The sequence below is a fragment of the Phacochoerus africanus genome, chromosome 3 (assembly GCF_016906955.1).
Source record: "Phacochoerus africanus isolate WHEZ1 chromosome 3, ROS_Pafr_v1, whole genome shotgun sequence".
In the NCBI taxonomy this organism is placed as follows: Eukaryota; Metazoa; Chordata; class Mammalia; order Artiodactyla; family Suidae; genus Phacochoerus; species Phacochoerus africanus.
Window position 1 is genome coordinate 81,302,346 of NC_062546.1, and position 25,071 is coordinate 81,327,416.

The window sequence follows — 25,071 nt, forward strand, 5'->3', positions numbered from 1 at the left end:
CTCCTGCTTGGTTTTTGTTCCTCAGCATTGCTTTGGCAATTCTGGGTCTTTAGTGGTTCCATATAAATTTTTGGATTGTGTGTTCTAGTTCCTTGAAAAATGCCAGGGGTAACTTTTACTATCTTAAATTCATTCATTTTCTCTCATATCTGTCTCTTTTATCTATTCATCTCAGAAACACTGATTCTAAGCCCCCCTACTATCACAGTTTTTCTGTGATATATGATCTTTCTGTAAATTAAAAGCATTTTAAGATTTCTCTACCTTGAACAGTTTCCTTCAGTAATTAGTGGAATATTAGACTCATAAAGCTCTGTGCTATTATCAGACTTCCCACCAGTTGCATTTATTTCCCTCCTCCTATTTCAAAAATATGCATGTTCATATTCTGGTTTAATTATTTTACTTTACTATATAACAGTCCTGTATATGTGTATACATGGTCAAACATCTGCCCTAGTTTACGTATCTAAATGCAAATGCTATCAAATTGCTTTGTTTGTGAAAATACAATAGAAAAGATATTGTAATTTTATTCCTATATAAGACACATATATTTCAGGCCTACACTTAGAAATGATAATCTGTTTTGACAAGTAAAACTTAACTGTATGTTATTTTTGAGTCAATTAAGAAGAATATTTCATCAACAGATGCAAATTTCATGTTTTTTTAAAATACCTTGTTCACTCACTGTTTTGCACTAGCATACCTCAAAATAAAGATTTTGGATGATATGACCTATTAACAACTATAAGCACTATTTACTGAATGCCTAATATGAGCCAGTACTGAGATAGGTACTTTATAAAATTTAATTAAAATATTAATTCAGAATTAGAAGTTACAGCATTTCAAGTCAGCAATATATTATGAGAATATCATATTTAAAAACTATTCTTTTAAAATGAATCTTTCTCTAAAAATTATAATATAAACTCAAGGTCCTATTGCAAGTTAGTAAATTACTCCTAGGAAATAAAATATATGCTTTTTTGAGGAAGAAACTAACTCTTCAAATCTTTTATTATGCTGCAAAGGATGTTTGCTAACTTGAATACTAATTGCAATGTTTGTACAAGAGCCTGGTAACATTAGGAATCATGATATTGGTACTCATGTACAGTGTCTCATGAAATCTTCCCATTTAACCCCCCAGGTAGTATTACTTCATTTTACAAATATGATCAGTGACGTTTAGAAAGGTCAAGTAACTAGTAAATAGAAAAACCAGAATCTTAATCTATTTTATCTGACCCCAAAGTCTGAGATATATCCAAAAAATTACATTGACTAATCTGTAAGTGACTCTTTTTTAAAATTCTTCAAAGCCCAGCTTAGTTACTTAATTCTCCATGACATCTTCTCCAATCGCTCTGGATTAAAAGTGATCCTTTCTCCTCTGAACTCCAGTGGAACTTTGTGTCTTGGGATGGCACTTTCACTTTTTTCGTTCCATCATCGTTACTGATTTAAAAACTTTATCTCCCCTACTGGAAAGTAAATTTCTTTTATCAATTGTGCTTAGCAAAGTACCTAGCACATATTAGGCATTTGATAAAAATTTGCTTATTTAATTAATTTTTATTTTATTTTTATTTAAGAATTTTATTTTTTCTATTAGTTGATTTACAATATTCTGCCAATTTCTGCTGTACAGCAAAGTGACCCAGTCATTCATATACATACATTCTTTTTCTCACATTATCCTCCATCATGTTCCATCATAAGTGACTAGATATAGTTCCCTGTGCTATACTGCAGGATCTTACTGCTTATCCATTCCAAATGCAATAGTTTACATCTACTAACCCCCACCCCAGTCCATCCCACTCCATCCCTAATTTAATTAATTTTTAAATGAATGATGCTGTGATTTTTCCTCTATAAGGATCATACTCTACTTCAGATATGGTAATACAACTGTACATATAAAAATCATCTCCAGATGGTGCTACTTAATTAAGAGAAACAGGAGTTCCTGCCATGGCTCAGTGGTTAACAAACCCAACTAGTATCCATGAGGACAAAGGTTTGATCTCTGGCCTCACTCAGTGGGTTAAGGATCCAGCATTGCAGTCAGCTGTGGTGTAGGTTGCGGACATGGCTTGAATCTGGTTTTGCTGCGGCTACGGTGTAGGCCAGCAGCTACAGCTCCGATTCGACCCCTAGCCTGGGAACCTCCATAAGCTGCATGTGCGGCCCTAGAAAGACAAAACACATATACATACAAAGAAATAAAATAACAAATTGGAGTTATAATCACTCTCACTAGTGAAGAGTTTGAAACATATAGTATAAACTTACCTTCTAATACTTCATCCTTTCCTTCTTTATCAGTGGATTCTTGTACAAGATAATGATGAGTGACTGAGAACTTGAAGTCAGCAAAGGAAATTTCATCTGATTTCTCTTCCCACGTGCCAGAGGTAAATATACCCTGTATTTAACAACCAAAAACACACACAAAAAAACAAAAAACACAAAAAAAGGAAAAAGGAAAAACATCCTTAAGGTAATCCATAGTAACCATTAGGTTTATTAACCAAAGATTTTTTTCCCCTTTTTCTGCCAATTAATTTAAAAGTTCCATCCTACATTTAACCTCCCCATAATGAATGGGAAAGGAAAAATACATGTGAATAAACCAAGAGGAAGGTATTTTATAAATGATTTATCAAAATGTTTCCTTTAAAAAGACAATTCCCCTAGAATATCAATGACCAAGTAACTTACAAAATTATACTTTCAAGTAATTCTTCTAAGATGAGTCTCTATATAATCATGAATATACAGTAAATCCCATGTCTCTGCGCACAGACACACACACACACACACACACACACACACACACACACACACCCCCAACACCTTTTCTACCAAGAGCAGAATCTCTACCATTACTTTTTAAACTGGTTAAACTTCATAAATTTTGAAAATCAGAAAAAAATACACAGCAACAAAATACAGTTTATTATAAATAAACTCAAATATAAAAACATCACTATGTAGTACACAGCATTACTGGACATCAGAAACTGCTTTAAAAAAAGCAATTTGTAAAATCAATTTAAGTGACACGACATCTGAAGCACTTATTTAACAGCTTCTGCAAGCTTCTTTACAAAGATTTGGCATTCAAATATTTTCATTAAACAACAACTTGACTGGCAAACATTTAGTTAAACATTCCAAAACACCCCCTTACTTACACAACTTAACTATAAAGAAGGATTTTCCCCCACAGAGCCTCTAATCTTCCATAGCTATTCTTTCCACCAGAGGATTATACAGTCATTACAGCATAGCATCACTACAGGGCCAAAATACCAACCCAGCAACTTTCAAGTACAGACAGCCCGAACTACAAAGTAAAAAATGTAAGGAATGACTCTGTAAGGGGTGTGCCACAACCCAGTGAGTGCTGGGGGGAGGCCTGAGCTCACCAGAGAAGTAAGGCACCATTTTGGGGTGGTGGGCAGGACCACCATAGGGACTTCCTTCTCTGCACATGAGTAGGCTCTCAAGCAGCAGGGCACCTCTTGAGCAGACTACAAGGATGGGTAGAAACCATCCAAGACTTCTTGGACTCCAGAGGTAGGCACAGCCTGCCACCACTGAGGGTCCTCCCATGACCAAGCACTGCCTGCCACCCCAGTCATCCCAGGGGTCACTGCCGTGGAGGGTCTTGCAACCAAGCACCAACTACTGCCCACACCTCCCTGGGAACAAACACACCCTCCAATGCCACTGACAAGAGCCCTGGGTATCACCCTCACATCCCTGGGGGTCACTGCCCCTGTTGAGGGCCCTGCAACCAGGCAGGGCCTGCAGTCTGCACCTTCCCATGGGTCACCACCACTGCCATGGACCCAGTGACCAGGCACCACCTGCAAGTGCTGCACACTGCCACCACCACCCCATAAGCATGGGCAGGCCATGCACTTGCACACTCCTTACCAAGGGGACAACAGCACACACTGAGGAAAGAGACGGCAAGCATTCAAACCAAAAGCAGTCCTCACACCAAAAAAAAACAAAACAAAACAAAACAGGAAACCCACATAAAATACCCAGGGATGCTTCCACATATATGTAGCCCTCCAAGATTATAGTAGATAACTGTTTTCCCTAAACTCATGAGTAAGAACAACATAAGCAAAATGAAGATGCACAGGAACCATTCCCAGTTAAAAGAACAGGAGAATTCCCATGAAGAAGCAAACAATGAGATGGACCTCTGCAGTCTAATAGACATCAAGTTCAAAAAGGAAGTAATGAAAATACTTAAAGAATTAAGAATAGCTATCAAGAGTAATGCAGATTACTTTAAAAAAAGAACTAGAAATTATGAGGAGCCAAGAAAAATTAGACAATTCATTTGCCAAGACGAAAGCTGAGCAAAAGGCATCAAACAGTAGAATGAATAATGCAAAGAAACAAATAAGTGACTTGAAAGATAGAAAAATGGCCATCACCGAGTCAGGAAATCACCCAGATAGAAAGCCAAATGAAAAAAGAAAAGAGAAAGAAAGCAAGCAAGCAAGCAATAAGAGATCTATGGGGTAACATATACTGGCATGATATATTACACCAATAGGGATCCCCAGAAGAAGAAGCAAGAGGAAGAGGAATTGAAAATGTATTTGAGGAGTTCTTATCATGTCTCAGAGAAAACGAATCTGACTAGCATCCATTAGGACACAAGTTCAATCCTTGGCCTTGTTCAGTGGGTTAAGGATCCAGCATTGCTGTGAGCTGTGGTGAAGGCCACAGACACCACTCGGAGCTGCTATTGCTGTGGCTATGGTGTAGGCTACAGCTCCAATTCGACCCCTAGCCTGGGAACATCCATATGACTCACCTGTGGCACTAAAAAGACCAAAAAAAAAAAAAATGAAGAAAAGAAAATGTATTTGAAGAAATTATGGTTGAAAATTCCCCATATCTAAAGAAGTAAACAGATATCCAAATACAGGAAGTACAGAGGGTCCCAAACAAGATGAATCGAAATAGGCCTACGCCAAGACATATTGTAATAAAAATGGCAGAAGTTAAAGGAGAGGAATTTAAAGACAGCAAGAGAAAAACAAAGAGTAATTTACAAAGGACCACCCCCCCAACCAATAAGGCTAATGACTGATTTCTCCACAGAAACACTACAGGCCAGAAGGGAGTGGCAAGATATATTCAAAGTTCTAAAAGGGAAAAATTTACAACCTAGAATACTTTACCTATCAAGATTATCATTTAAAATAGGAGAAATAAGAATTTCTCAGACAAGCAAAAACTAAAAGAATACAGCAATACTATACCTATCCTGAAAGAAATATTCAAATATTCAAAATTTCCTCTAAATAGGAAAGAAATAAGAAGATACAGGTTGGAAGAAATGACAATTGGAAAGTAATCACTTAAATAAGCCAGTATACAGATCACACACACACAAAAAACCTATATATGAAATCAGTGATAAACACAAGGAACAGCAAAAAGATAAACATAAAGATGTTAAAAAGGACATTAAAATTATAAAATGAAGGGAAGAAGAGTAAGAAAATCTAGACTCTTTTTTTAAAATGTGTCTGAGCCTGTATGACTATCATCAGTCTAAGGCAAACAGATACAAGAAGGGGCTAACAGACTTAAAACACAGGCCACCACAGAAGTTCCTGTCATGGCTCAGCAGTAACGAACCCAACTAGGATCCATGAAGATGCGAGTTAGATCCCTGACCTTGTTCAGTGGGTTAAGGACCCAGCACAGCCATTAGCTGTGTTGTAGGTCACAGATGCAGCTCGGATCCCATGTTGCTGTGCCTGTGGCTGGCAGCTATAGCTCTGATTCGATCCCTAGCCTGAGAACTTCCATATGCTATGGGTACAGCCCTAAACAGCAAAAAAAAAAAAAAAAAAAAAAAACCCAAAAACCAAAAAAAAAAAAAACAACAACAAGCAGGCAACCACAAATCAAAAACAAACAATACATTCACAAAACAAATAAGCATAAAATAAAAGGAAAACATTAATCCACAAAAAGAAAAAGGAACAAAAAGAAACACAGAATCAACTGGAAAGAAAGGTTTAAAATGGCAATAAATACATATTTATCAGTAGTTACCTTAAATGTCAATTGACTTAATGCTCCAGTCACAAGACATAGAGTGGCAGAATGGATTAAAAAAACAAGAGCTTACAATATGCTGCCTACAAGAGACCCATCTTAGGGCAAAGGACACCCATAGTTAAAAGTGAGGGGATTAAAAAAACATTTCGGGAGTTCCCATTGTGGTGCAGTAGGTTAAGAATCCAACAAGTATCCATGAGGATGCAGGTACAAGCCCTGGCCTCACTCAGTGGGTTAAAGGGCCCAGCACTGCCACAGATCATGGATACAGCTAGGATCTGGCATTGCTGTGGTATAGGCTGGTGGTTATGGCTCCAATTCGACCCCTAGCCTAAAAACCTCCATATGCTGCAGGTGTGGCCCTAAAAAAGCAAAGAAAGAGAGAAAGAAAAAACAAAAAAAGAAAAGAATTTCATGCAAAAGAAAATGACAAGAAAGTGGAAGTGGTAATACTCATACTGGACAAAATAGGCTATAAAACAAAGGCCATAAACAAAGATAAAGAAGGACACTATTTAATAAAAGGGTCAATTCAAGGATAGGATATCACATTTGTCAATATATATGCCCATAATATAGGAGCACCCAAATATGTAAAACAAACAATAACAGACATAAAAGGGGAAGTTGCCAGGAATACAATAACAGTAGGAGACTTTAATGCCTCACTCACATTAATGGACAGATCCTCTAGACAGAAAAATCAACAAGGGAACAGAGATCTTATATGACATAATAGAACAGTTAGACTTAATATTTTCAGGACATTACATTCTACCCAAAAAACAAAAACAAACAAACAAAACCCAGAATATACATTCTTTTCAAGTGCATATGGAACACCCTCTAGAACTGATCACACACTGGGGCACAAAACTAACTTCAACAAGTTTCAGAGTGCAGAAATCATTTCAAGCATCCTCTCTGACCACAATGGCATAAAACTAGAATCAATCATAGGAAAAGAGAGGCAGAAAAAACTGACTACATGGAGATTAAATAACATGCTACTAAAAAAAACCCCAATGAGTAACAAGGAAATCAAAAAAGAAATTTAAAAATACCTTGAGGAGTTCCCGTTATGGCGCAGCAGAAACAAATCTGACTAGGAACCATGAGGTTGTGGGTTAGATCCCTGGCCTCGCTCCGTGAGTTAAGGATCTGGATTTGCTGTGAGCTGTGGTATAGGTTGGAGATATGGCTTGGATGTGGCGTTGCTGTGGTGTAGGCCGGCAGCTGTAGCTCCCTAACCTGGGAACCTCTATATGCTGTGCAGGTGCAGTCCTTAAAAAAAAAAAAAAAAAAAAACCACACCTTGAGATAAACAGCAATGAAAACACAACCATACAAAATCTATGGGATACTGCAAAAGGAGTTCTTAGAGGCAAGTTCATAATGATGCAGGCCTTCCTCAAAAAACAAGAAAAATCTCAAATCAACAACGAAACCTACCACCTAAAAGAATTAGAAAAAGAACAAACAAAACCTAAAGTCAGAAGAAAGAAGGAAATAATAAAGATCAGAGAGGAAATAAATAAAACAGATTAATAAAAAAAAAAAAAAAGGAGTTCTCTCTGTGGCACACTGGGTTAATGATCTGGCTTTTCTCTGTGATGGAGCCAGTTTGATCCCTGGCCTGGCACAGTGGGTTAAGGATCCAGCATTGTCACAGCTATGGTGAAGTCTACAGCTGCGACTTGAGTTCAATCCATGGCCCAGGAACTTGCATATACCATAGGTGTGACTAAAAAACTAAAAACAATAGAAAAAAATCAAGGTAACCAAAAACTCATCAAGAATAAAAGAGAGAGAACACAAATAAACAAAGTAAGAAATGAAAAAGGAAAAATCTCAATTGATACCGCAGAAATACAAAAAAAAAAAATAAGAGAATAGTATGAAAATTATATGCAACAAATTTGTCAACCTAGAAGAAATGGATAACTTTCTAGAAACATAGAGCCTACCAAAACTGGATCAAGAAGAAATCATTTGAACAGACAGATCACTAGAAATGAAATTTAATATACAATTAAAATAAAAAAAAACTCCCTACAAAAGTCCAGCACCAGATGGCTTCACAGGTGGATGCTACCAAACATACAAGGAAGAATTTATACTGATCCTTCCCAAACTCTTCCAAAATACTTTCAAAGACATTCTATGAAGTAACCATCAGCCTAATACCAAAACCTGACAAAGATACTACCAAAAAAGAAATTATAGGCCAGTATCTTTGATAAATATACATGCAAAAATTCTCAACATTTTAGCAAATCAAATCCAACAACACACAAAGAAAGATCATATACCAGGACCAAGTGGGATTCATTCCAAGTTCACAAGGATGGTCCAACATACACAAATCAATGTGACAGACCACATTAAAAAGAAAAGTAAAAAACCACATGATCATCTCAATAGATGCAGAAAAAGCACTATACAAAATTCAACTCCATTCATATACCAAAGTGGGTATAGAAGGAATATATCTCAACATAATAAAAGCCATTTATAACAAACCCACAGCTAATTGAATGCTCAACAAAGAAAAGCCAAAAGCCTTCCCACTAAAATCTGGAACAACACAGACAAGGATATCCACGCTCATCACTTTTATTCAGCATATTGGAAATACTAGCCAGAGCAAACAGACAAAAAAAGAAAAAAAGAAAGAAAAAGGAAAGAAAAGGTATCCAAATTAGAAGAGGTAAAATTGTCACTCTATGCAGATGACATGATACAGAAAACTCCAAGATGCAGATGACATGATACAGAAAACTCCAAGGACTCTATACAAAACTACTTGATCTGATAAACAATTTCAGCAAAGTAGCAGAATACAAGATTTACATTTAGAAATCGGTTGCATTTCTATATACTAACAATGAAATATTAGAAAAGGAATATTAAAAAATAATACCTCTGAAAATGACACCAAAAAAATACCTAGGAATAAATCTACTAAGGAGGTGAAAGACTTATAGGCTAAGAACATTAATAAAGGAAATTAAACAAAATTCAAAGAAACAGAAAGATATCCCACTCTCCTGGAATGCAGAATATTGTTAAAATGACCATACTACCCAAAGCAATCTATAGATTTAATGTGATCCCTATCAAATTATTCATGACATTTTTCACATAATTAGCACAAAAAATCCAAAAACGTATAGAGAACCATAAAAGATCCAGAATTTCCAAAGCAATTCTGAGGGGGGAAAAAACATAACTGAAGGCATAATTCTCCCAGACTTCAGCCCATATTACAAAGCTACAGTAATCAGGACAATGTGGTTTAGGTACAAAAATAGACACATGGATTAATGGAACAGAACAGAAAGTTCTGAAATAAACCCACACACCTATGGGCTTAGTTTCCAAAATATACAAACTCACACAACTCAACAACAAAAAAAAACAAGCAACCTGATGAAAAAATAGGCAGAAGATCTAAATAGACATGCAACTGATTTCTCAATGTTAAAATGTTGGTAGTTTGCACCTATCAATCTTTGGGCTTGGTAGGTGTGCAAACTATTACGTTTATAACAGGTAGACAATAAAGTCCTGCTTAATAGCACAGGGAACTGTATACAATATACATATATATATATGCACAGACACATATAAAGAGAGTGTGTCACTTTGCTTATAGAAGTAATTGGTACAAAATTATAAATCAACTAAATTTAAAAAAATACAAGGGAGATCAATTGATGGAGTGGGAGGATGCTGAACTCATCTTCACAAAGGAACACATCGCAGTACAGCTACATATGAAGCAATTCATACTGAAAACAAGTTGGAGACTGATAGACTCTTCTACAATCAAGGCTATGAAGAAAGATCTATATGAAGTCAGGCAGAATGTGAGCAGAAGCAAGCAGGACCCAAAGCACTATAAGGGGACATAGAAGAGAGGGACATCATAGGCTCAGAGATCCTACCTGGGGAGTGAGTGGTCCAAGTTACATAATGGGCACACCAGCCCTGGGATCTGACACCAGAAAGATAAGATGTGTCCACTTAGTTGGTATGAAAACCCACGCTCACACTTCAGATCCAGTTTACCCACCAAAGATACCAGACACACACAGAATACATAAGGATGCTCCCACCCAATGACATCTGTTCAAGACCATGATAGGTAACTTTAACCTAATTTCATAGAGACACAGAAAGTTAAACAAAATGAGAAGACGAAGGAATTTATTTCAAACACAAAACTGAAAAAAAACTAATGAAACAAAGATAAATAAATGAACAGATACAGAGTTCAAGTAATTAGAAATAAGAATGCAAACTGAACATCAGAAGAAAATAGATGAACACAGTGAGATTTTTAACAAGGAACTAAAAAACATAAAACCCAGTCAGAGCTGAAGAATGCAGTAATGGAAATAAAAAACAAACTAAAAAAAATTGGCAGAGAGACTGAGGGTAGTGGGGCAAGTAAGTGTTTATTAAGAGAAAAGATGTTCAACATCACTATTAGAGAAATGCAAATCAAAACCACTATGAGGTACCACCTTCCACCAGCCAGAATGACCATCATAAAAAGTCTACAAACAAGAAGTGCTGGAGAGGGTGTGGAGAAAAAGGAACCCTAGTACACTGTTGGTGGGATTGTAAATTGGTGCAACCACTGTGGAAAGCAGTATGGAGATTCCTCAGAAAACTAAACATAGAACTACCATTTGATCCAGCAATCCCACCCCTAGGCATCTATCCAGAGAAAACCATGACTCGCAAAGACACATGCACTCTGATGTTCATTGCAGCACTCTTTGCAATAGCCAAGACACGGAAACAACCTAAATGTCCATCGACAGAGGAGTGGATCAAGAAGATGTGGTACATATACACAATGGAATATTACTCAGCCATTAAAAGGAACGAAATACCAGCATTTTTAGCAACATGGATGGAATAGAAAGTATCGTGGTAAGTGAAGTTAGCCATACGATGAGACACCAACATCAAATGCTTTCACTGACATGTGGAATCTGAAAAAAGGACAGACTGAGCTTCTTTGCAGAACAGATGCTGACTCACAGACATTGAAAAACTTAGGGTCTCCAGAGGAGACAGTTAAGGGGGTGGGGGGAATGTGCTTGGGCTGTGGGATGGAAATCCTGTGAAACTGGATTGTGATGATCATTATACAACTACAGATGTGATAAATTCATTGAATAATAAAAAAAATAAAAATAAATTAAAAAAAAACTAGAAAAAACTAACAGCAGACTAGGTAATACAGAAGAGCATGTAAGTGACCTGAAAGACAGAATAATGAAAATTACCCATGAAAACAGCAAAAAGAAAAAAAAAATTAAATGAGAACATCTTGAAGGACCTCTGGACCTCAAGCACGTTAACATGCACATTATAGGGATCCCGGAAGGAGTCAAAAATGTACTTCAAGTTATGGCTGAAAACTTTCCAAATCAGAAGAAGGAAACAGATATTCTGGTACAGGTACAGGTACTCTGGTAGAGTCCCAAACGAGATGAACCCAAAGAGACCCATACCAAGACATACCATAATTAAAATGGCAAAGTTAAATAGAAGATACCAAAAGCAGCAAGTGGAAAATAGAGACTCATGTACAAGGGAAACTACATAAGACTAGCAGCTGATTTTTCTGTAGAAACGTTGCAGGCCGAAATGGAGTGGCATGACATATTTTAAGTGCTCAAAGGGTAAAACCTGCAACCTAGGATAAACTTCCCTGCAAGATTATCATTCAGAATTGAAGAGGGAAAAAAGAACTTCTCCAATAAGCAAAAACAAAGAGTTCATCAATACTAAACCAACTGTGGGAGTTCACCAGTGGCCCAGCAGATACAGCATTGTCACTGCTGTGGCTCACTGTCATTACTGTAGCAATCCCTGGCCCAGGAACTTTTGCATGCTATGGGTATGGTCAAAAAAATACTAAACGAACCTAACAAGAAGTGTTTAAGGATCTTCTCTAGGTGGAAAAGACTACAATAAAAAGAATTTACAGGAAAGGGAAGATTCCACTCATAAAGGCAAATATATAGTAAAGGCTGTGGATCAATACCTTAAATAAGCTAGTACAAAGATTAAAACCCAATAAAAGATAAAATCAACTATAACTAAAATACAGAGACAGGATTAAGATGCCAGAGTAAAAGGACTGGAGCTCACTTTCTCTCATAAAAGTAACAAAATTACAACCAACTGCTGAGCAACTTTCAACCAAATAGACTACAAACTATCAAAAAAAAAAAAAAATCCTACTCCAGAAGACAAAGAGGAGGCCATATCAAGACGGTAGAAGGGGAGACTACATGATATAAGAAACCCCATACCCACTGGGTGGGTAGTCCACAGACTGGAAAATAACTATCACAAAGACTCACCTACAGGATAAAGAGTTCTGAGCCCCACGTCAGGTCCCCATGCCTGGGGATCTGGCTTTGGGAGAAGGAGCCCCTGAAGCATTTGGCATTGAAGGCCAATGGGGCTTGTGTATGGGAGCTCCACAGGAATGGGGGGAAAAAGACCCCATTCTTCAAAGGTGCACAAGGCTTTCAAGTGCACTGGGTTTCAGGGCAAAGCAGAGACTCCATAGGATCTCAATCAGACCTGACTGCAGTTCTTGGAGTATCTCTTGGGCAAAGAGGGGGTGAATATGGCTCGCTGTCAGGGAAGGGTATTAGAAGCAAAGGTCTCAGGAATAATTATCAGCATGTGCTCCTGTAGAGGTGGCCATTTTGGAAAAATCCGGCCCTACCCATCAGGGCTGAGAAGCCCTAGGCCAAACAATAATCCAAGGGGGAACACAGCCCTACCCATCAGCAAAAAGGTTGCCTAAAGAACCCCAAGGCAACCTCTAACCTCACAGAGACAAAGCCCCACCCACCAGAGGGATAAGAATCAGCTCTATCTAGCAGAGGGCAAGCACCAGTCCCTCCCATCAAGAAGCCTACAGTAATCCCCTGTATTGACTTTAGCCACAAGGAGGGGTGGACATCAGAAGCAAGAGAGGCATCTCTATTATCTGCAAAAAGGAGACCACACCATAAACCTATAAAAATGAAAAGGCAGGAGTTCCTATTGTGGCTCAGTGGGTTAAGAACTTGACATAGTGTCCATGAGGATGCAGGTTCAATCCCTGGCCCCAGTCAGTGGGTTAAGGATCTGGTGTTGTCATGACTATGGCGCAGGTTGCAGATGCAGGTCAGATTTGGCGAATTGCCGTAGCTGTGGTGTAGGCTGGCAGCTGTAGCTCCGATTAGACCCCTAGCCTGGGAACCTCCGTATGCCAAGGGTGTGGCCCTAAAAGAAAAAAAAAATGAAAAGGCAGAGAATTATGACCCAGATACAGGAGCAAGAAAAAAAACCATAAAAAACACCTAAGTGATCTGGAGATTATCAACTTCCATGAAAAAAACTTTAGACTGATGATAGTGAAGTTGATTCAAGACCTTGGAAGTAAGCTGGAGGCAAAGAATGATAAATTACAAGAAACAGTGAGCAAATAGAAGATTTAAGGATTAAGCAAGCAGAGAAGCAAAAATACAAAAAATAGAGAATTCATTAGAAGCAATCAACATCAGAATACAGGAAGCAGAAGAACGAATAAGTGAGGTGGAGGACAGACTAGTGGAAATCACTGATGTGGAAGAGAAAAGAGAAAAAAGATTGAAAAGAAATGAAGACAGTCTAAGAGAACTCTTAGACAATGTTAAACGCACCAACACCCATATTATAAGGGTGCCAAAAGGAGAAGAGAGTGATAAAGGGCCATAGAAAATATTTCAAGATATAATAGCTAAAAACTTCATTAACATGGGAAAGGAATCACTCACTCACATCCAGGAAGCACAACGAGTACCATACAAAATAAACCCAAGGAGGAGCACCCCAAGATACATATTAATCAAACTGACCAAAATTAAAGACGAAGAGAAAATACTGAAAGCACTTAGGTAAAAGAAAGAAATAAAATACAAGGGAACCCTGACTATTGGCAGATTTTTAGGAGAAACTCTGCAGGCCAGAAGGGAGTAGAATAATATACTTAAAGTGATGAAAGGAAAAAAACCTCCAACCAAGATTACTCTACCCAGCAAGGTTCTCATTCAGATTTGAAGGAGAAATCAAAAGATTTATAGACAAGCAAAAGCTAAGGGAATACAGCACCACTAAACCAGCTTTACAACAAATACTAAAGCAACTTTTAGTATTGCAAAAGGCCACAACAAGAAACAAATATATTACAAATGACAAGGCTTACCAGTAAAGGCATACATATAATAAAGATAGGAAATCATCCACAAACATTTTACCAAAATCAAAAATCCATGACAAGAGGAGGGTACACATACAGAACACTGGAGATGCACTTGCAATTAAGAGACCAAAAACTTAAAAACAATCGTGTGTGTGTGTGTGTGTGTGTGTGTGTGTGTGTGTGTGTGTACACTCCTATATCAGGGTAACTGCAAACCTAAAATCTACAATAGATAAATAAGAAAAAGCAATCCAAACACAACACTAAAGATAATCATCAAACCACAAGAGGAGAGAACAAGAGAAGAAGGGAAGAAAAAGAACAAGACAAATCCAAAACAGTTAATAAAATGGCAATAAGAACATACATATCAATAATTACCTTAAATGTTAATAGACTAAATGCCCCACCAAAAGACATAGACTGGCTGAATGGATACAAAAACAAGATCCATATATATGCTGTCTTCAAGAGACCCACTTCACTCCTAGGGACACATACAAATTGAAAGTGAAAGGATGGAAGAAAATACTCCATGCAAACTGGAATCAAAAGAAAGCTGGAATAGCACTACTCATATCAGACAAAATGACCTTAAAAGAAAGAATACTGTAAGAGACAAAGGACATTACATAATCATCAAAGGATCAATCCAAGAAAAAGATATAACAATTGTAAATATATATGCACCCAACACAGGATCATCTCAATATATAAGGCAACTGCTAACAACCTTAAAAGGAGAAATTGACAATAACACAATAATAGTGGGAGACTTTAACACCTCACTTACGGCAATGGACAGATCATCCAGACAGAAAATCAACAAAGAAACATAAGCCCTTAAATGAGCCATTAGACCAGATGGGCTTAATAAATATTTGTAGGACATTCTATCCAGAAGAAATAGAATACACATTCTTCTCAAGTGCACGTGGAACATCCTCTAGGATTGATTACCTTCTGGGCCAAAAATGAAGCCTCAACAAATTTAAGAAAATTGAAATCATATCAAGTATCTTTTCCAACCACAACACTATATGACTGGAAATCAACAAGAAAAAAACTGCAAAAAAAAAAAAAAAAAACCCACAAACACGTGGAGACTAAACAAAGCTCACTGAAGAAATCAAAGAGGAAATTTAAAAAAATACCTAGAAGCAAATGACAACAAAGATACGACACTCCAAAACCTATGGGATGCAGCAAAAGCAGTTCTAAGAGAGAAGTTTATAGCAATACAAGCCCACCTCAGGAAACAAGAAAAACCTCAAATGAACCACCTAACATTATGCATAAAGCAACTAGAGAGAAGAACAGACAAGACCTAAAATTAGCAGAAGGAAATAAATCATGAAGATCAGAGCAGAAATCAATGAAATAGGAACGAAGAAAACCACAGAAAAGAACAACGAAACTGAAAGCTGGTTATTTGAAAAGACCAACAAAATTGATATACCTTTAGCCACTCTCATCCAGAAAAAAAAGAGAGGACTCAAAACAATAAAATTAGAAATGAAAAGGATAAGTTACAACAGACATCACAGAAATACAAAGAATCTTAAGAGATGGGTACAAGCAACTATATACCAATAAAATGGACAACCTAGAAGAAATGGACAAATCTTGGAAAACCACAATCTTGGAAGTTCCCATAGTGGTTCAGCTGAAACGAATTCAACTAGTAACCATGAGGTTGCAGGTTAGAGCCCTGGCCTCACGCAGTGGGTAAAGGATCTGGTGTTGTTGCAGCTGTGGCATAAGTGGGGGCAGCTACACTTCTGATTCTACCGCTAGCCTGGGAACTTCCATATGCCCCAGGTGCGGCCCTAAAAAGCAAGAAGGCAAGCAAGAAAGAAAAGTACAATCTTCCAAGACTAAATCAAAACAAATTAGAAAGGATGAACAGACCAATCACAAGTATTGAAATTGAAACCATGATTTAAAAACTTCCAACAGGAGTTCCCATCGTGGCTCAGTGGAAATGAATGTGATTAGCATCCATGAGGCCACAGGTCTGATCCCTGGCCTCACTCAATGGGTTAAGGATCTGGCGTTGCTGTGAACTGTGGTGAAAGTCACAAACACAGATCTGGCGTTACTGTGGCTGTGGCACAGGCCAGCAGCTACAGCTCCAATTTGACCCCTAGCCTGGGAACCTCCATCTGTTGTGGGTACGGCTCTAAAAACAGACAAAAAAAAAAAAAAAAGAAACAAACAAAAAAACCTTCCAACAAACAAAAGTCCAGGACCAGATGGCTTCACAGGCAAATTCTATCAAATATTTAGAGAAGAGCTAACATCTATCCTTGTGAAACTATTCCAAAAAATTACAGAGGAAGGAACATTCCCTAACTCATTCTATGAAGCCACCATCACCCTGATACCAAAACCAGACAAAGACACCATAAAAAAAGAAAATTACAGGCCAATATTACTAATGAATATAGATACAAAAATCTTCGACAAGATACTAGCAAACCGAATCCAACAATACATTAAAAGAATTGTAGACCATGATCAAGTGGGATTTAGCCCAGGGGTACAAGGATTCTTCAATAACTGCAAATCAACCAGTGTGATACACCACATTAACAAACTGAAGAATAAAAACCATATGATCCTCTCAATAGATGCAGAAAAGCCTTTGACAAAATCCAACACCCATTTCTGATAAAAACCCTTCAGAAAGTGGGCATAGAGGGAAGCTACTTCAACATAATAAATGCCATATTTGACAAAACCACAGCTAACATCATTCTCAATGGTGAAAAAAATCAAAGAATTCCTGCTAAGATCAGGAACAAGACAAGAATGTTTGCTCTCCCCACTACTATTCAACATAATTTTGGAAGTCCTAGGAACAACAATCAAAGAAAAAGAAATTAAAGGAATCCAAATTGGAAAGAAATAAGTAAAACTATCACTGTTTTCAAATGACATGATACTACTATACTTAGAAAATCCTAAAGATAACCAGAAAACTGTTAGAGCTCATCCATGAATTTGGTAAAGTTGCAGGATACAAAATTAATACACAGAAATTGGTGGCATTTCTATATGCTAACAGTGAAAGATCAGAAAGAGAAATTAGGGAAACAATCCCATTTACCATCACATCCAAAAGAATAAAATACCTAGTAAACCTATCTAAAGAGACAAAACACCTGTACTCTGAAAGCTATAAGACACTGATTAAAGAAATCAAAAACGACACAAACAGATGGAAAGACATACCATGCTCTTGGAAGAGTCAATATGATCAAAATGACTATACTACCTAAGGCAATCTGCAGATTCAATGCAATCCCTATCAAATTACCAAGGACATTTTTCACAGAACTCGAACAAAATATTTTAAAGTTTGTTTGGAAGCACAGAAGACCCAGAATAGCACAGACATCCTGAAAAAGAAAAATGGAGCTGGAGGAATCAGGCTCCCAGACTTCAGGCTATACTACAAAGCTACAGTCATCAAAACTGTATGGTACTGGCACAAAAACAGAAATACAGATCAGTGGAACAGGATATAAACCTGAGAATTAAACCCATGCATCTACAGTCAACTCATCTATGAGAAAGGAGGCATGAATATACAATGGAGAAAAGACAGTCCCTTCAATAAGTGGTGCTGGGAAAATTGGACAGCTATATGTAAAAGAATGAAATGAGAACATTTCCTAACACCATACACACACAAAAAAAATCTCAAAATGGATTAAAGACCTAAAGACAGGATACCATAGAACTCTTAGAGGAAAACGTAGGCCAAACACTGTCTGACATAAACCACAGCAATTATCTTCTCAGATCTACCTCCTACAGTAATGACAGTAAAAACAAAAATAAATAAATGAGACCTAATTACACTTAAAAGTTTCTACAAAGCAAACTCTAAACAAAATGAAAAGACAACCCACAGAATGGGAGAAAATATTTGTAAATGAAGCAACTGACATGGGATTAATCTCCAAAGTTTATAAACACCTCTTGCAGCTCAATACCAAAAAAAGACAAAAAAAAATCCATCAAAAAATGGGCAGAAGATCTAAACAATTCTCCATAGAAGATATACTGATGGTCAAAAAACACATAAAAAGATGTTCAACATCTCTAATTATTACAGACATGCAAATCAAAACTACTATGAGGTACCATCTTACACCAGCCAGAATGCCCATCATCAAAAAGTCTACAAACAATAAATGCCAAAAAGGGTGTGAAAAAAGGGAACCCTATTACACTGCTGGTGGGAATGCAAATTGGTGCAACATCTATGGAAAACAGTATGGAGATTCCTCAAAAAACTAAAAACAGAATTATCATTTGATCCAGCAACCCACTCCTGGGCATCTATCCAGAGAAAACCATGATGTGCAAAGATACATGTATGTCAATCTTCATTAAAGCACTATATACAATAGCCAAGACATGGAAGCAACCTAAATGTCCATTGACAGAGGAGTGGATAAAGAAAATGTGGTACATATACACAATGGAATATTACCTAGCCATAAAAAGGAAAGAAAAATGGCATTTGCAGCCACATGAACAGACCTAGAAATTATCATGCTAAGTGAAGTTAGTCAACAGTGAAACACTAAGGTCATGTGCTATCACTTATACATGGAATCTAAAAAATGGATAAAATGAACTTCTTTGCAGAACAGATACTGACTCACAAATTTTGAAAAACTTATGTGTTCCAAAGGAGACGGGTTGGGGGTTGAAGGGGGTGGGCCAGGGGTTTGGGATGGAAATACTACAATACTAGGTTATGATGATCATTGTACAACTATAAATGTAGTAAATTTTATTGAGTTTTTTTAAAAAAACTACAATTATAAGTTAAGGGATAAACATGAAGATGTAAAATTTAATATCAAAAACACACAACATGGGGAGAAGAATACAAAAAAGTATATCCTTTAAGATGAGTTTAAACTTAAATGACTTAGTTTAAAACAAGTAGGTTCAAGAATTCCTGTGGTGGTGCAGTGCTAACAAACCTGACTAGTATCCGTGAAGACATGCATTGGATCCCTGGCCTTGCTCAGTGGGTTAAGGAGCTGGCACAGTCGTGAGCTGCGGTGTAGATTGCCAATGTGGCTTGGATCTGGTGTTGCTGTGGCTATAGCGTAGGCCAGTAGCTGTAGCTCTGATTCGACCCCTAGCCTGGAAACTTCCATATGCAGCAGGTGCAGCCCTTACAGAACAAAACAAAAAAAAGTGGTATAGTTACAGGTATATGAACCACCTGGTAACTGCAAATCAAAAACCTGTAATAGATACATAGATATAAATGGAGAGAAAAGAACCCAAGTAATTCCACTAAAGAAAAAAAATCATCAGATCATAAGGGAAAAACCAAAAAAAGAAAATAATGGAGAACTACAAAAACAACCAGAAAACCAGTAACAAAATGGCAGTAAGTACATACTTACCAACAATCACTTTAACTGCCAGTGGACTAAATATTCCAATCAAAGGACATAGGGTGGCTGATAGGACAAAAACCACTGCAAGACCTACCTAAATCCTAATTACAAGTAACTCACTTCAAAGCTAAAACACACATACTGAAGGTTAGGAGATGCAAGAAGACATTTCATGCAAATGGAAATGACAACAAGGGTGGGAGACAAAACTCATACCAGACACAGCTGACTTTAACACAATACTAATAGAGGAGTTTAACACCCCTCTTACATCAATGGACAGATGATCCAGAAAGAAAATCAGTAAGGAAACAGTAGTCTTAAAGGACACGTTAGACCAGTTGGACTTAATACAGATTTATTGAACATTCCATCCAAAAACAGCACAATAAACATTCTTTTCAAGAGCACATGGAATGTTCTTCAGGATAGGTCACATAGTAGGCCACAAAACAAGTCTAAACAAATTTAAGAGGATAGTAATTATAACAAGTATTTTTTCCAACTACAGCAGTATAAAACTAGAAATCAATTACAGGAAGGAAAATGGTAAAATAAAATAAACAAACAAAAATCCCACAAACATGAGGAGACTGAACATGGTATTAAAAGAAAAAAAAAAAAACAAAAACAATGGGTCAATGAAGAAATCAAAGAGGAAATTAGAAAATACCTCAAGAGAAATGAAAACCAAAACACAAAAAGCACAAAAGTAGAAGGGAATGCTATTAAGGCTTAAATCCAGACACTCTTCTCCATGTAACTTTCATTTCAAAGAGTTATAAAAACACCCTAACCAGGGGAACTTGAAAGCAAAAGGGCAATTTGAAATTATTCCCTCTCAAATCAATGAAGAACCACAATTCATCCGGAGAACATTCTACTATCTAAGACTTTAACAGTAAGAGATCCTGGAATGAAGGGACATAGCAAACAACTAGTGGACTGCACCAAAAAAATGACAGGCTATAGGGGCAGGGGAGGCAGTGAGAGGGACTGGGAGTCTGAGATTTATAGATGCAAACTTTTGCATTTGGAGTGGATAAGCAATGAAATCCTGCTGTATAGCACAGGGAACTATATCTAGTCAGTTACATTGGATCATGAAGGAGGATAATGTGAGAAAAAGAATGTCTATGTATGTGTGACTGGGTCACTTTGTTGTATAGTAGAAGGTGACAGAACACTGTAAACCAACTGAATGGAAAAAATAATAATCATTAAAAAAATGATAGGCTAATCCTCAAGGAAAAGAACAAGCCAAGCAGTTTAAAGTAGGAACAAGATACAATGGTTGACACAAATAAGTCATCTTTAAAAGCAACGAGTACTCATTAGCACTACTCGGACACTCAGCTCTAACAGGAGCTTGGGCCTACCTCAGCGGCCAGGATTTATACTCCTTACTAAGTCAACCTGGCTTCCAATTTAAGCCCCAAATGTTTTATCTCTTGATCTGACCTTCCTCATTTTTATAGATGACCATCTTATTTGTTTATATATGCACCACACTTATGTATATACACCAGGAATTTTAATTAATCCAACTGGATTAGTTAATCCAAAAGCCTGAAGTTCATTACAAACATTTTTAAAAGTAAAAGAAGACTATACAGACTGCTTCCTTGCTCTTCGGCATAGAAACTAACACCCACTGAGTGTTTGCTAAGTCAAATAATGCATATGTAATTATGTGTGTATATGTATGTTTGTGTATACACATACATAAAACCTCCTAACATTGTCAAGTAAGTTTCAACCCCATTGTATAAATGAGAAAAGGTTTAGAGATTTAAAAACCTGTCCAAGGTTACCATACCACTAAGTGGTAAAGCTGGAATTGGATCCACCACAGGCTGGTTCTTTCCACTAGAAGCTAAGGCAGAGAGATAAAAACACACACAAGTACATACATAAATTAAATACTACATATGTGAACAAAATAAACAAGGAGAACAACATATGGGTCAGAATTTAAAGAGATGGTTGGATAAATGCCAGATGAGTGAGAAATGTATTTATTCAGAAAATTGGATCCCAGTTAGCCTTTAGATAAGGTAAGACTGCTAATGAACAGATAATGGTTTGGGGCAGGAAACTGGATGTCAAATTTACGGAACAAATGGTCCCAATTCAGCTGAAGTTTCCTAAAGAGAATAGAAGGAAAACAAAGGTAGAGATAGACTTGACAATGATGTCTACAAATATTAGCCCTAGGAGTCTTGACTTTACCCTGTAGGTAGTGAAGACCCTTTGAAGGCTTCCATGTAAGCTTGTAACATGATAACAATATTACTTTGGAAGAATTTCTCTGAACACCCTGCATGGAAAGACAAAATGGAAAAGAGCTAAGGTAGGGGAAGATGAAAGGAGAAGAGCAAAGAAGGGCAATCAGAAGTAATATAGACCAGTGATTATACTGGGAAGGCTGTATCTTAAGGCAGATCTCTTGGATTCACAGAATAGCTCTATTATCTACTAGCTAAATAAACTTGGGCAAGTTACTTTTCCCTCAGTGCCTAAATTTTTATCTATAAAATGGGGGTAATAAAATAGTATCTATCTCCTGGAATTGGATTTGAGGATTAAATGAGATGATATGTATAAACTGCTTAGAAATTGCCTAGCACACGGTCAGGACTCAACAAATGTTAGCTATTATGATAATATCAAAAATTCACAAGTGAAGTATGAAGTTTTAAATTACAACAGAAGCCATCCCCTTCGACAAATACTTAGAATCTAAGACACCTAAAGTCATCCAAGGTGATACTCAGTGCTTTCTGTGCCTAATTAACTGTGTCATGGATAAGAATGCTAGGGATCTAATAAACATGACCACAAATATAAAGAAAAGAGGATACTAGGTTCTGGTTTCAATTTGCAGCAATAACATTCTTGAGAAAAAAGAATGGAACTGGAGGAATCACACTCCCTGGTTTCAAACTATACTACAAAGCTATAGCAATCAAAACAGTGGTTTGGGCATAAACCAGACAGAACAGAATAGAGAGCCCAGAAATATACCCATGCATGTATAGTCAATTAATTTACGACAAAGGAGCCATAAATAAGAAATGAGGAAAGGGAAGTTGCTCAAAAAAATGATGTTAAGAAAACCAGACAAAAGTTTTCATGCCAAAGAATGAAATTGGACCCCACCATAAACCATTCAAAAATTAAACAAAAAGGGACTGAAGACTTGAATATAAGACCTGAAACCATAAAACTCCTAGAAAACATATGTAGTAAGCTCCATATCCATCTTGACAATGATTTTTTTTAATCTGACTTCAAAAGCAAAAATAAGCGGGAATATATATAAAAGCTTCTGTACAGCAAAGAAAATCATCAACAAAATTATTTTAATGAATGAGATAAAATATATGTAAATCATATACCTTGATACAGTTAATATTCAAAACATATTAAAAAAAACTTCTACAACTCAATAGCAAAAAACCCCAACAATCTGATTTTAAAAATGGGAAAAGATCTGAAAGGACATTTTTCCAAAGAAGACATACAGATGACCAATAGGCACAGTGAAAGATGCTCAACACCACTAATCATCAGGGAAATGCAAATCAAAATAACAATGAGGTATCACCTCACAGCTCTAAGAATGGCTATCATCAAAAAGAAAAGAAATATCAAGTGATGGCTGAGGGTGTGAAGAATAGGGAGCCCCTGTGCACTGTTGGTGGGAACATAAACTGGTGTGGCCAGTATGAAAAACAGTATGGAGGTATCTAAAAATATTAAAAAAGAGAACTACCATACGATTCAGCAATTCCAAATCTGGGTATTTATCCAAAGAAAATTAAAATAACAAGAGAAGATATATGCATCCCCATGTTCACTGCAGCATTATTTACAATAGCCAAGATAAAGAAACAAATGTCCATTGATGAATGAGTGGATAAAGAAAATGTGGTATGCATATACAATGGAATATTACAGCTCAAATTCGACCCCTAGCCTGGGAACCTCCACATGCCTTGGGTTCGGTGCTAGAAAAGACGAAAAAAAAAAAGAAAAGAATAGAAAACAAGTGTTGGTGGGGATGGGGAGAAACTAGAACCCTTGTGCAGTGCCTGTGGAAACATAAAATGGTACAGCTGCTGTGGAAATTAGGTGGTTCTTCAAAAAGTTAATAGAATTACTACATGATCCAGCTACTTGTGAGTATATACCCAACAGAATTAAAAGCAGGGACTCAAACAGGTACTTGTACACCCATATTCATAGCAGTGTTATTTATAATAGCTAAAGGTAGAAACAACCCAAGTTGCTCCTATGAATGAATGGATTAACAAAGTGCAGTATATACACACAATGAAATTTTATTTCAGCCTTAGAAAGGAATGAAATTCTGACACACACTACACTATTAGTGAACCTTGAAAACATTACGCTGAGAGAAACAAACCAGATATAAATACTGTAATGAGTACAGAGTTTCAGTTTGGGATGATGAAAAAGTTCTGAATATTGATGGTGGTAACCACTGCACAACAATGTAAATACACTTAATGCCACTGAACCACACACATTTAACCATGGTTAAATTGGTAAGTTTTTTTTTTTTTTTTGGCCGCATCAGCAGCATGCAGATGTGGGACCAGCAATCAAACCTGAGCCACAGCAGTAACCCAAATCACAGCAGTGACAACACAGGATCCTTATCCCACCAAGCCACAAAGAAACTCCCAAAATTGTTTGTTTTTTTGTTTTTTTTTTCTTTTTGGCCACTCTGAGGTATATGGAGTTTATAGGCTAGGGATCAGATCTGCGCTGCAGTTATGACCTACACTGCAGTTCTGGCAACACCAGATCCTTGACCCACTGTGCTGGGCCAGGGAGTGAACCTATGTCCCAGCGCTCCAGAGACACTGCCAATCCCACTGCACCACAGTGGGAACTCCAAAATTGGTAATTTTTATTTACAAGTTTTCTCATGTTCTTAACTCAAAGGAAAAACTTACAACTTTTTCTAAGTCAAAAGACATTCAAATTAAAATGGCAGACTGGGCAAAAGATTTGCAACACAGAGAATTATTAAACATAGCCCTTCATAATTCAGTTAAGATAGCAGAAAATTGGCCAAAATATATATAACAAGCAATCAAAAGGGAAATCCTAATGTTTAATAAAATGAAGGAACACTCAATCTCATCAGGACTCAGGAAAATACAAATAAAAATTAGACAGTTTTATATTTACAAAAACAAGGCG

The 25,071-nt window shown here is 36.9% G+C and overlaps 1 protein-coding gene across 2 annotated transcripts in view; it reads right to left on the reverse strand.

The window, feature by feature from the left end:
• The window catches only part of RAB3GAP1 (RAB3 GTPase activating protein catalytic subunit 1), a 132,082-nt gene that overhangs the window by 90,064 nt on the left and 16,947 nt on the right, over nucleotides 1-25,071 (reverse strand). For both annotated transcript variants that reach the window (XM_047772059.1, XM_047772057.1), the window contains exon 4: nucleotides 2,308-2,440. In XM_047772059.1, coding sequence (XP_047628015.1) covers nucleotides 2,308-2,440 — 133 coding nt within the window. The remainder of the gene's footprint in view (nucleotides 1-2,307; nucleotides 2,441-25,071) is intronic.